General features: G+C 40.9%; 1 protein-coding gene across 1 annotated transcript; it reads right to left on the bottom strand.

The window, feature by feature from the left end:
* Positions 1-354: 354 nt before the first annotated feature.
* Positions 355-13125, bottom strand: atpaf1 (ATP synthase mitochondrial F1 complex assembly factor 1). The gene is made up of 9 exons (XM_023291199.3): positions 12911-13125; positions 10776-10884; positions 10412-10474; positions 7398-7460; positions 7247-7297; positions 6828-6875; positions 4646-4741; positions 3032-3139; positions 355-1158 (listed from the first exon to the last, which is right to left on the bottom strand). Exons 1-9 carry the CDS (start codon positions 13123-13125, stop codon positions 976-978), a joined length of 936 nt encoding a protein of 311 aa, XP_023146967.2. The 3' UTR covers positions 355-975.
* Between the last annotated feature and the right edge of the window lie 784 nt (positions 13126-13909).

The raw sequence follows: 13909 nt of genomic DNA, 5'->3' as shown, positions 1-13909 counted from the left end.
TTTTGCATTGAAACAAAGAGAAAATGTGGAGTGTTATTTATTGGTTATTATGCTGTGATTGTAGCAGTGCGGCCCACTTGAGATCAAACAGGGCTGAATGTGGCCCCTGAACTAAACTGAGTTTGACAGATGTGCTGTAAGGGAAGGACACAAACTAAATGTTCCTCCAACATGTTTAAAAAGTCACTAGCTCACTGCATATTTCAGAAATCACAACCACAAAGCTTCATGGAGACAAAATGAAGAGATGGTCAGATTGCAAATGTTGCATTTTCAGACTTCAGCAATATTAGTGGCGTGCATCATTCTCACTATTATAGACAGGAATAACGGGAGCTGAAGGTGTTCAGCAAGTAGGTTGTGGAGTCACTTTAATATTGAACATTCACTCCTTCCATGTTGAAAGGGGTCAGTCAGATCTCCATTCCTTTTGGAAATTACAAGCAGGGTCAATGAGTTATTTAGACTCCACCAGACACCACTCAATGATTATGCGTGTGATAATGACCCACAGCGCTGAAACTTAACCTTAGGGCTTTGTCTAACCCACACAAAGGTTTTTTTTCCAAGAACAAGGAGATGAAAAATGTGCTACAATATTCAGAACGAACAGGCAACTTGGGGAATTAACTGTTTATAGATGAAAGTTAAAATGTTTTTTGGGTTTGTCTGGTCCAGTCAGATATGAAGAACAGGATGATTCATTCTTTATAGAATAAGCCACGGCCACAATATTTTCTGTGGTTCCAAATGAATACACAAGATGTGTTGTAGATTATTTGAGTTCATAACAGGCAATCTGTGCTTCTTTAAGTTCCTTTTCCTAAATCACAGCTGCTGCTGCACACTTTATACACAGAATGAGAAGCAGCTGCATCCCAGTGGAAGGTGCTGAGTGATAAAACACATCTATTTGTAATGTTAAATGAGAGCAACAGGTCCTGGACATGTGACAGCAGGTGGTCTGGTGGTGACTCAGGAACCCCCAGGGGAAGCCGTAGAGCCCAGCCCGCTCTGCTCCAGCTCTGCTATCACAGACATGTGTTTGAAGTCTGTGGGATGGTGGTTAAATGTCTCCACCAATCTGTACGTCTCCTGCCTCTGCGTGCTGTAGAACAGTTGCACCTGATTGGCCAAGCACTGAGCCTGGTGGACGGTCTGGGGAAACAAGGAAGAGAGGATTTATATATGGGCAATATGTCTTTACCCATGAATCAGTCTCCTTTCTGTCCAGGTCTGACACTACAGCCGGAGTGTATACGGGTCATTCCAGAACTAGAGGACATTTTAAATTCAAACCATCAAATTTCAAATAATCCATGCACAAAATACTAAAACATGCAGTTGTTGTGTAAATGTACTTGGTCTGAGACCAAATGTAAAATAAACTAGGAGAAAAGAATGTTTGAAAATGTTTTTAAAATACTAAATAAATCTGGAGTTCTCACTAAAATAGCATTTTTCTCTTGACCGACCCCCCGATGACCAAACTGAATCTCAAATAAAACTGTTAAAATTTAATTTTTGGCATTACTTTTTTATTTTTGGTGTCTTTTTAATTGTGGGAACATATTTTTAATCAACATAATATTTTAAACAAGAAAAGTGCAGCACTCCACCAAAGCTGCTGTGTCCTTGTATCATTTCCGACGATTAAGTCTTGATAAGTCTGCAGTGGTGGATTTGTAGTAGGATCGCAATCATGTGATCATCAGCAGGCAGCTGACGTAGTGTTCATTTGTTGTCATAGTTACAGTGACGCTGTGCTGCTATCTCACAATGATGCAGAAATCTTTAACAAATCCATGGATCCAGACTATAAGCCACTTCACTGTCAAAATCTAATCACTTGGTCCTTGTGTCATTTCTGACCTTCCCTGAAAATTTAATCCATTTTTGAGTAATGTTGCTAACAGACAGACAGATTAACAGAAGGACAAACATAGGCCGGTCATCACATAAATTTGCCGCGTTCCTTGGCAGAGTAAAAATAATTATCATGCAGGGAACGTGTGTCCCACAACAACCCTGTTAGCATAATCTTTTTATCTGGTAGTAGAAGAAAACAGTGAATCACATGAAACGCTGGAATTAACATTATCAAACTGTTTTCCTAAAGAATGGGTAGAGAAAGCTATGTCCTCTCTTCTATTTTTCACATTTTCATAACATTGTCAGCCTTGATTGAATGTCTCACTCTAGAATTAGAATTAGAATTAGAATGGCTCTATTGTCATCATACATGGCATGACAAAAATATAAATAGCTTCCACTGGATGGTGCACAACAACAAGCAATAAGAGATCAAATATCAACATTAAATAATAGAATCAAATGTACATATATAACAAAACAATATTAAAAAAGACAACATCTGCAAAGGAGGCAAGATACGTGCAATATGGGAGGTAGATGAAATGGAATAAGAACCAGTAGAATATGATAAATATGTTATGAAATTGCACGAAAGCAGCAAAAAGTGGCATTGTGCATTCAGGTAGACAAGTGTTTGGAGTTCAGGAGCGAGTCTGATGGACCATGGGTAGAAACTGTTCCTAAGCCTGTTTGTCCTGCATTTTGAGGATCTCTACCTCATATTATCAGGATCAGACTAATTCTTTAGACTGTTTTCCATCAGTAGGTTTGTCCTCTTGGTCAGCAGTAGCAGCAAGCTAAATATCTAGCTTCTACTGCTGAGAAAAAGCTAACATTAGCATGGATTAGCAACCCTGTTACTGTGATTAGAGTAGGGCTAGCAAACAACACAGAAAACATGGAATAAAAATGGTATCATTGATGTGTAAGCTGAGCTAATCAAGCCTTTGATAGATTATTACCTATTACTGATGAATATGGAGTAGAAAATTGTAAAAGAGAAGGTTCATTTTTAAAAAAAAAAAATTTGATGTCAAAATGTCCTCCAGTTCTGGAATGACTCAAATAATAGTGTATATAACAGTGTATAGTAATGCATGTAATAAAAAGAGATTAAAAACATGTTCTATTAATTAGGGTTTTTCTATGAACTTACTATGAACCTGGAGTCCATCTCAGCTGTCATGAGCACAACGCCCTTCTCCTTCTTCAGGTCTGGGTAGTGGTAGAGGATCAGCTGACTGGGAGCGTTCTCACCCAGCGTCTGGACACAGGTAACATCCATTTAGCATCTCAATGAGCAACAGTATGACTGGAGTTCTTACATTCAGACATTTCAGTCCATAGAACATCTACCAACCTGTAATCATGTAAAGAGTTACACCAGGATGTTCTACAATATTATACAAGGTTTGTTGACTGATATGGATTTTTCAGGGCCAATACTGGTTATTAATACTCAACTAGTCCATTAACCAATGTTTGGAACTGATAGACATTTGCATTAAAATGAAATCTTGGTGTAATAATCTAACACAAACGCAAAGCACCACTTAAATCCCGTTGTTAATTTATGTTTAATTAAAAGAGAGCTTTTCAATATTTATCTTTCAGTGTTGATAGTCATTACTCATGACCAGTTCGATAGTACTGTAGGCAGGGCGCTGCTGGAAAGCACAGTGACTACAGACAGAGAACGGCAAATGCATCGGAGCCAAAGAACCACATTTGGATATTTTTTTTCTCTTGGGAATGGATTACCAAAAATAAAAATACCAAGAAACAAACAATCTGAGATTTGACATACAGACAGTTGTTCGATCCCTATTTTCGGGGCAATAAAACATTTAAATTTACCTCTGAATATGGGGTTTTATGAATGAATGCAATTATTAAAGCCAGAGTTTTTTTTTTTATGTATTTCCAGACAACAGAAAAATAGGCAAAGGTAAATAGTAAATGCAAAAAACTTAGACAAGCATTCCAGTTTTTGCTCATCTACACATCCCCTCTTTTTACTACAGTAAAAATGTGATGACTGGAGACTCAACTTTCCAAATAATAGCTCAACTAACCCTTTCACTTGTTTGTATTTTTTTGGTCATTTTTTGGCAGGTTAAGTTGAGGGGCAGACATGAAAGTAGGGAGAAGAATGAGGGGAAGACCTGCAGCAAAGGGTTGTCAGCTGGAATTGAACCCTTGACCACTGCATCGGGGACTATAGCCCCTGTTCATGTGTCGCCCGCTCAATGTATCAAACTATCCGGACTCACTCCTTGTATTTCATTAAACCAATCACAGTTGTTTTGGGCGGTGATAATCTCTGGATGCAGCTCAGATGTCCCTGCAACATTGTTTTGGTGGAACATTTGCACAAAGAGAGGTAAGAAATGTCATAAGGACAGCTAATTCATCAAAATAATCCAGCTGGCCTGTCTTCTTGTTTCTCCAAATCCTCAGCAAAACTTGCCACTTTTAGTGTTCATTTTTAGTGGAGCATGGAGGTTGGTAACACACAGACAGTGGAGGAGAAGAAAGCTGCATGAAATGTGTGTCTACATCCAGTGAGTCAGACTACTTGAAAGCTATGAAAGGTCAACCACTCAGCTAACATCAGCTTTAATATCAAATTCAGCTGGCTAGTGAAACGGTTCATTGTTGGTTTATAGATGTCAGAGATGAGAAGCTTTGGAAAGTGTTTGCTGGGAGCCCTGAGAATGTTGGGCTTCTCAGCAGCATGTGAAGGTGTTGTGGGTGTGAAGGGGTTTACCTGGACATTGATGAGGGAGGTGAAGTGCAGCTCATGTCCGGACCACTGACCCACAAAGAACTCGTAACCCTCTTTCTGGGGTAAAGCGTAAAGAAACTGAAGACGAGAGAGACTGTGGTGATGAGTTAGGAAAATACAAAGGAAACATTTCATGTGCTTGATGATCTGATCATTAATAATTTTCAGCTGCTGGTTATCCAGTAGGGCTGCACGGTGGCTCGGTGGTTAGCCCTGTCGCCTTGCAGCAAGAAGATCCCCAGTTCGCGTCCTGGCCTGGGATCTTTCTGTGTGGAGTTTGCTTGTTCTCCCTGTCCATGTCTGAGTGTTCTCCGGCTTCTTCCCACAGTCCAAAAACATGTTCAGGTTAAATGGTGACTCTAAATAGTCTGCAGGTGTGAATGCGAATGTGGATAATAGAACAATGAAGGTTTCTTCTGTTAGCGTATGTGGTAAACTTTACATTGTTGAGGGTGACGTTCGAGAGGAGAGATTGCTGGTCAAGAAGACATTGAGAGGACAGACGAAATGGTGCTTATTGTCCTCTCCAGGTTTAACCAATCTGCATTTGTCTTCTCTGAGTTGTAATGGATCAGTGTTAAGCGCTGCACAGCATTTTCAGGGCCACTCAGAAGTACCTACTCTGGAACACTCTTTTCTCACCTTATAATGACCCCCGAACAAGTTTTACAGGTGTGTTACCTGCACTCAGAACACACACAAAGATTTAGGCCACCCTAAAATGACAGTATTATCAGTGGACATGTCTTATTTAAGCTGCACAGTGGCTCAGTGGTTAGCACTGCTGCCTTGTAGCTAGAAGATCCCTGGTTCACATCCAGGCCTGGACCTGGGATCTTTCTGCATGGAGTTTACATGTTCTCCCTGTGCAGCGTGGGTTTTCACCAGGTGCTCCGGCTTCCTCCCACAGTCCAAAAACATGCTGAGGTTAATTGGTGATTCTAAATTGTCCGTAGGTGTGAATGTGAGAGTGATTGTTAGTCTCTGTGTAGCCCTGTGATAAGGCTGGGTTATGCTTTCTGCACGAACGAGTCGTGTGGAAATGAGACGCTTGGAAATCCGCTCCAGAGAACGTGTGTGACTTTATACACCGTGCGAGGTCTGCTCCTAAACTGCAGGGACAGTGTATCGCAAACACACGTCTATCTAGTCTGCTCTAGTACTAGAGTACAAGTTTGCCATTGTTCACACCACTTACAACATGGCAATTTACCGAATAGTTGCATTTCAGCAGTTAGTTTTAATTTCACACCATGAATTGTTCATAGCCCGGTTACCACGGTGATCTCTGTGTGATGAATCGTATAAATGCATGCATTTCTGAACTTCTGCTGCTGGGAGCTGCTGTTGTTCCGCCAGCTTTCCACAGGTCTCCGTCCACGTTGTTAGAATAATTTGGAGGCGCACAACGCGGAAATGGCTGCACAGTGGTGTAGTGGTTAGCACTTTCGCCTTGCAGCGAGAAGATCCCTGGTTCGCGTCCCGGCTTTCCCGGGATCTTTCTGCATGGAGTTTGCATGTTCTCCCTGTGCATGTGTGGGTTCTCTCCGGGTACTCCAGCTTCCTCCCACAGTCCAAAAATATGCTGAGGTTAATTGATTACTCTAAATTGCCCGTAGGTGTGAATGTGAGAGTGATTGTTTGTCTATATATGTAGCCCTGCGACAGACTGGTGACCTGTCTAGGGTGTCCCCTGCCTTCGCCCGAGTCAGCTGGGATAGGGTTCAGCCCCCCCCGTGACCCTAGTGAGGATTAAGCGGTGTATAGATAATGGATGGATGGACAACGCGGAAATTTTCTGCTTGAGGGGGCGTGGCTGCCAAAATGACATAATTTGTCCACACAGAGCCGCACAGACCTCACGGGCGTGGCAAGCATAAAACAAGCTATAGACTGGCGACCTGTCCAGGGTCAGCTGGGATAGGTTCCAGCGCCTTTAATGAGGATTAAACAGTGTATATATAATGGATGGATGGTTATTCAGTAATTTGCACCTTTTCTGCCACAAGCTGACTATCAGCAGCTTTGTCTTTCGTAGCAGAACAGGTCAGTGTTCAGAAAATAACCACCGTGTCTGGTGATACTGACACACTGATAATCGTATGCTTCACTTTAGTGTCTGCAGCTTCTCATCATCGTGTCTCATTCTGAGCAGTGAGCTTACCATCGGGCAGGACTTTGTTCTGCTGGAAATCACCTCATAGATCTGTGTCTGCAAACACAAAGAAAGACAAGTCATCAAATTAGTACCATGCACGTCCTGATGTGAACACTCCTCATCATTGCTGGATTTCTAAAACTGTTTACAGACATTTTCTATTTACTAGCATAATTGTGCAACTGTACAGTCAGTGTTAAATAGACAAACACCACAACTGAAGGCACAACTTTGCCACCAAAGCACACTGAACTAAGAAACACATTTAGGATATGGCTAAGAGAAAAAAATCTGTGCACAACAGGTCGTTAGCAACAAGGGGCAAAAATGACCTCTTTCTTTGTTAATTCAAAGCAAGTGTGGACGAAAAATTAAAGAAGCAAATGTCAGCGGTAAATTCAAAACATTGGGATTCATCAGCTCACCGGGATGACGGCGCTGATCGTGTCCTTCGCAGAATAAAATTTCATCCAAAGCTGAGGGGAGAATATAAGAACAAAGCAGAGGTAAGACAACAAACAGCTCCAAAAGGTTTCACCTGCCACAGGAAGCAATTTGACCTCACCCCCCACTCACCTCTGCAATTTCCTCACCCGTCTTGTCCTTAATCATTTCCAGGTTAAGGATGGAGTCCAGTGTCTAAAGAACAGCACATTACAGTCTGTTAAACACTGTAGCATCATCACCAAAATGATCAAGCCTACTACAAATAAAATGGCAGGTTTTGAGTTAGTGGAGTGTATGACAAATAAGAAGCCTTTGCATAATCACACTGAGGTGATATAAATCTGTCAGAAGATCAATAATGAACTTTAATCATAAAGCATTTGTTGAAGCCCGTGGTGGCTGTGCTTTCCTTTATGTGGTGGATCCCTTGTGGTCTCTGGCATGGTCTTTTGATTCCAGCTGGCTGAAGATCTCCAGACCCCACCTGTCTCCATTCTGGAGCTCCTGATCTGCTCTGAAGCCCTCACTCATTTTAAACCTACTATCCTGCCTGACTGGTCCACCACCCAGTTTCCTCCACCAATTCAACTGCAGCAATCACCACATCTGGGCTTAAATCTGCAGCCAGCCTCACAGTCAGAGCAGCTGGGATTTAATGTGGGCGGTTCGCCTTGGTGCCTCTCACTGTCTTGTGTTTTGTGTCAGATCAGATTCCTTTACTGTCATTTCTCACGTGGTATTTAGAAAAATACACAGGCTGAAATGAAATGCTGTTTCTCACCAGTACCTGCAAACAACGTCATATAAAAATCTTTAAAAGTGAGCGTTATGTCAAGTCAAGTCAGCTTCATTTATGTAGCACATTTAAAAAACAACCAAGGCCGACCAAAGTGCTTTACAGTTCAAAATAGAAAACAAAACATAATCTGTGAGGAAATATACAGAGCAAGATAAACAATGACGTATATCAAGGTGTCAGCGCTCAACTACAATTAAAAGCCTGAGACTACATGTGTGTCTTCAGTAGGCACTTGAAGGTATCAAGAGACCGAGCAGTTCTATTTTGAACAGGTAATTGGTTCCACAGACTGGATGCAGCCACAGAAAAGGCCCGGTCACCTCTGTTTCTGAGCCTGGATCTGGGAACTTTAAGCACCATCTGACTGGCTGACTTCAAGGGATAAAACTGGAGCATGGAAATATAAAAGCTCAGATAAATAAGAAGGTGCCAACCCATTTAACACCTTAAAAACAAGCAATAAAATCTCACAAACAATTCTAAAACAGGCAGGAAGCCAGTGGAGTGAGGCTAAAACTGGAGTGATGTGCTCCTGTTTCTTTGTCCCTGTTAGAAGTCAGGCAGAAGCATTTTGTGCCAGCTGGAGTCAATGAAGCGACGTCTGATCAAGACCCACATACAGAGAGTTGCAGTAGTCTAACCTAGATGTTATAAAGGCATGCATGACTCTCTCAAAGCCATTGTGGACAAGATAGGACTTTACTCTGGCCAACAGTCTCAATTGAAAGAATCAGGTTTTGACAACAGAACTGATTTGTTTGTCAAATTTTAAAACACTGTCAAAAATCAGACCCAGATTTTTTGATAAAGGTTGATTATAGCTTTCCAGAGGGCCAAGAGCACAGATGCAGTTGCCTAATTGATCTGGACAGCTAAAAACAACAATCTCTGTTTTGGTTTCATTGAGAGAAAGAAAATGAATGTCCAACTATGATTTCAGATCCTCTAGGCAGTTTAGTAATGGGTGTAATGAACCATCAGTTTTGGGTCTAATTGGTAAATAAATCTGGACATCATCTGTAAAACAGCGAAAGGAATATGTAACTTCTGTTAGCAGCAGTGTAACTATGTCAGCTTGTGCTTTCAGCAGCCACCAAACTGGTTACTTGGAGCTCTGAGCTAACATACACTTCCACTGATTTGTCAATTACTTTTGTTAGCTCGGGGTGTTGTTATTATGTCTTTAAGTTTGGCTAGGGAGCTTAGTGTGGTTATTTTTTTCGCTACTTTTTACGACCATGTTAGCCTTCCTTTGGTTTTAATTAATTCTGAGTTAGCAACACCCACCAGTCCTGTGTTCTGTGTTGTATTATCACCTTTTCTTTTGTTAAAAATGTCACTAAGCAATAAATTGCTTTACTAAACCAAGAACACAAGGTTTTTTATTATCCTCCTAGCTGTCTAGGTGTAGCTGAGTTGTAATACACTTCAATATTGAGGCTGAACCATTTACGACAAAAAATATTGCAGTTTCAACAACAGTGTGCAGTTTTCTTTTTATATGATATTATAAAAATTTCCCAATAGTTTAGTTTGTTACTTTGAAATTCCACCACTATCAACCATTCTGGAATTATGTTGCAGTTGTTCAGCAGAGCAAATATCTATAAAGATAATGATCACGTAGAAATACAGAGAAGGGTTGTACTTAGTTGTAAATTTACACAGTGGTTTCCTTTATAATGTCAGATCTGTGAATGTCTCACCTCTTTCTCCACTAACCCCTGCCTGCTAGCTGCAGCTCAGCACACCAGCTCACCCACAACTCCACTCAAACACTATAAGACTACTCTAGTCAATGACAAATTGTAATATTGGAGTAATTCAGCTATACATGTTTAAACCGAAAACAGATTCTGCAGAAGAATGATGATAGTTGAAAGTCACCCTGCAAGGTATCACTGACGTTTTCAAATTAATTGCAAAATGATTTTTTGCCAATTGAAAAATAATAATAATAATGAACATTGTGTTTGCTGATAATGTCATAAGCCATGTCCAACCCACTTTTCAAGGCCATATAACAAATTTGCAAAAGGTTAGCTCAGACTGTTGCCATATTACTATTTTCTTTATGAGAAAGCATTAGTGATTAGCAGAAAGAAATCCCTGGGTGCCCAGGTAGCTCAGCTGGTTGAGTGGGTGACCCATAAACAGTGGCCTGGGTTCGGTTCCAGCTCACAGCCCTTTGCTGCAGATCTTGCCCCTATTCTTCTCCCTAGTTTCCTGTTTGATTCTCAACTTACCTGTCAAATAAAGCCAAAAAAAATTAACTGAAAGAAAGAAATCCCTGCTACACTGGTGTACGTGTGCTGTTTATACAGTTCTCCTTCCCTCAACTCACCTTGTTCTTGGTGAAACCTCCCGATGATCCATCACCAGTAGCCATTTGGTCTCTTTTCTCCAACTGCAGAGATTGAGACGAAGAAAGATATTAAAGTTCTCCATTATAGCGGTGATAAATACAAGCATGCAGGACGTCTTGCTCCACCTATGACTAACACATTTCACTGCACACCGTTACTGTTTAATTGCTCAGTGATTTTGCAGTTTTATCCGGTTACTAAAAAATACACATTAAAAATGTGTGAGGATTTGGCTGTGTTTCAGTTTGTGACTTGAACTTGTGTAGTATTTTGGGACTTCAAGGACTGTCAGAGCATATATTCCTGGTGTCCAGGCCTACAGTGAGCCCGGCTGATACTCACCTCCTGCTCCATGAGCCTGATGAACTCGGCCTGCTTGGAGTGTCCGAGCACCTCCTTCTGGGCCTCATGGCGTTTCTCCAGCCGCACCTTATACTCCTGTGGTTTGGCACTGAAAACAAGTCGAACCAAATCAGTGATTTCAATAAATGTTGTAGCCATTTTATTTTAAGAAAACATTTGGTGTTCCCTGACTTTCAACAACCTGTTAAAATGTTATATTATTATTATTTTTATTAAAACAATCCGTTTGAAGATATCAGTTTAGGATCTGGGACTACATGATGGAAGTTTTCTACATATAATAGACTGAGCAACACAGAAATTAATCAAGCATGAAAATGGAGTGTAGCTGCAGCATTTTTTAATTATTTACGGCCACCACCCTTCACCCCCAGTAGAGTCTGCTGCTACAAAGCCTGTAAAAAAAGTCTGATTTATAAATAAATTCTTACGTTTACAATGAACAGGCTAAAGTTAGAATTTTTTTTCACAGAAATTTAACATGTATTTAATGTTTCTGGCTTATTTTGTTTAAAGTCTCACATGTCAGCAGGTCACACATTTAAAGACAATTTCATAGTTGTAATTAGTTGCACCATGGGAGGCCATGGCCACCTCTGTAACCTTATTGGCCACCCCTGATCTGCGGCTCATTCACTGAAAGCCCATGTCCATGTTTCTGTCAATGACAGTGACTGAAAATGAAGTGAATGGTGATGTGTATCTGCTGCCAGCCAGCTGAGCAATCCATCCAGAAACATCACAGTGCAACACATATGTTGTGCCTTTAGGTGACTGAGGCACACAGAGACCAATCCAATCACAGAACATCTTTTATGTAAGCTGAAATTTGAACAAAAGCTGTAGCTTAGGATCTTAGTGCTGCATTTGATACAGTTGGTTCTAACATTTTATTACAGAGATTGGAACATGTTATTCAGAATAAAGAAATGGCATTAAACTGGTTTAAATCATATTGAGCAGATAGATTCCAGTTTAGTCATGTTAATAATGGTTCTTCTGCTCACACCAGAGTTAGTTATGGAGTTCCACAGGGTTCTGTGTCAGGACCAATATTAATTACTTTGTACATACTCTCCTCAGGCAATATTATTAGGAAGTACTGCATAATTCTCTGTTATGTAGATGACATCCAGCTACATTTATCTATGAAACCAAACTCCAACATGTCTGAAGGACAAAAAGGCCTGGATGACCTGTAACTTTCTTCTGCTCAATTCAGACAAAATTGAAGTAAATGCATTTGACCCCAAACACCTCATAAACACACCGTCTAACCAGATAGTTACACTTGATGACATTGCCTTAGCCTCCAGTTCTACTGTAAAGAACCATGGAGTTATTTTATATCAGGATATGTCCTTTAACTCACATAAATCACATCTGGTGAACGGCCTTCTTGCATCTACATAATATTGTCAAAACCAGGAACATCTTGTCTCAGAGTGATACTGAGAAACTAGTCCATGTATTTATAACCTCTAAGCTGGACTACTGTAATTCTTTGCAGGATAGAAATTGAAATCCTGCCTCTAACATATAAAACTCTTAATGACCAGCTCCATATTATCTTAAACACCTTACTCTACTAGATCATCCTGATAGAGCCCCTCACTTTCAGATTTCAGGTTTACTTGTGGTTCCCATATAGTTTCCAGAAGCAGAATGGGAGACAGAGCCTTCAGCGATCAGCTCCTCTGTTGTGGAATCAGCTCCCAGCTTGGGTTCTGGAGGCAGACATCATCTCTACTTTAAAGATCGGGCTTAAAACTTTCCTCTTTGATGAGCTGATAGTTAGGGCTGCTCAGGATCACCAGAGCCATAGGTTTAGACCATAGACTGTATAATTATTACACACATTATATACAGTCTATGGTTTAGACTCTCCTCTCTCTCAGTACAGTTATACCTCACCACTACATATCACTAACTTTGAGTCTTCATTGGTCCCATAGATGATTGAAATATAGGCCGAATGTATCTATAGCTTTCGAGGACATCTTCCACGACACCCAGGATGTATGTTAAGTTAGCAAACATTACATGATTGTGAAAATAACCACCTTGGTGGCATGTCTCTGAGCATGCTATGCTGCTGGTAGCTGTCTGCTCACCTGCGCAGCTGCTGGATCTTGTCCTGGTATTTGCTGTAGAACGGGTTCTCCTCCAGGTCCGGCTCCTTCCGCACGGAGAAGGCTCGGAAGTGCGCTGGGACCAGCCCAGGAATAAGCGTCCGGATGCCGGTTGCCCTGACCGCTAACATCCCCCGGTACAAACAGGACATTTGTACCATAGCCGCCGCCATCTTTCCATCGCTCCCGTCCCACATCTATAAAGTTCCGGCGGGGAGTGTGTTTTAGCATTATTGGTTCCGCGAAAAGACACGTAAAGAAAAATTTAATAAAGTAATTATTTCAATGCTTCAAACGCTTCTATTATTCATTCTAAAAACATTAAAATGTATCTTTTGCAGTGCTATCTACATTCTATGTAGATAAAATTGTGGAACTGTTCGTGAAGATAAAACGATCATGAAAAACAAACAAGAAAACACTGCTAATACATTAATAATTGTATAATTAAAGATAACTAAGGATAAGGATAAGGATAAACTTTATTGATCCCACAGTGGGGAAAGTTCACCGTTACAGCAGCTCCAAAGAAAAAGTATAAAGGCAGTGCAGGAATGGGTAAGAAAAAGAAACACAGTGCAAACATTGCAGAAAAAAACCCCTGATATACAGATGATTTTTTTTTCTTCCTATAAATATGTAGAAGATTATATACAAGAGGATGAGGTATCAGTTATTGTACATAAGTAGGAGGATGCATGTCTAAAATGGGGGAAGAGAAAAGTGCAGCAGTAAACAGTACACAGTGGAGTTTATAGTGCGGCATTGTACAATCTAACAGATGCTGGAATAAACGACCTGCGAAAACGTTCCTTCTTACACCTAGGGTGTACCAGTCTGTTGCTGAAGGCGCTTCTTAAGGAGTTCACAGTCTGATACAGAGGGTGGGAGGTGTTTCTGATGATAGAAGACAGTTTGCCCAGAGCCCTCCTCTCTCCCACCACCTCCATGGAGTCCAGGGGGCAGCCACAGACTGAGCTG

The sequence above is a fragment of the Amphiprion ocellaris genome, chromosome 2 (genome assembly GCF_022539595.1).
Source record: "Amphiprion ocellaris isolate individual 3 ecotype Okinawa chromosome 2, ASM2253959v1, whole genome shotgun sequence".
NCBI lineage: Eukaryota > Metazoa > Chordata > Actinopteri > Pomacentridae > Amphiprion > Amphiprion ocellaris.
This window is presented reverse-complemented; position numbering and strand designations above follow the sequence as displayed.

What these genes read in the sequence shown, in the direction of transcription:
- atpaf1 (XM_023291199.3), bottom strand. Translation starts at nt 13,125, where the DNA reads ATGTGGGACGGGAGCGATGGAAAGATGGCGGCGGCTATGGTACAAATG. An exon ending in GAACAAAGTCCTGCCCGATG is followed by an intron (nt 4,742 to 6,827) that starts GTAAGCTCACTG and finishes TCTCGTCTTCAG; the next exon opens with TTTCTTTACGCTTTACCCCA. An exon ending in AGATGGACTCCAGGTTCATA is followed by an intron (nt 1,159 to 3,031) that starts GTAAGTTCATAG and finishes TTGTTTCCCCAG; the next exon opens with ACCGTCCACCAGGCTCAGTG.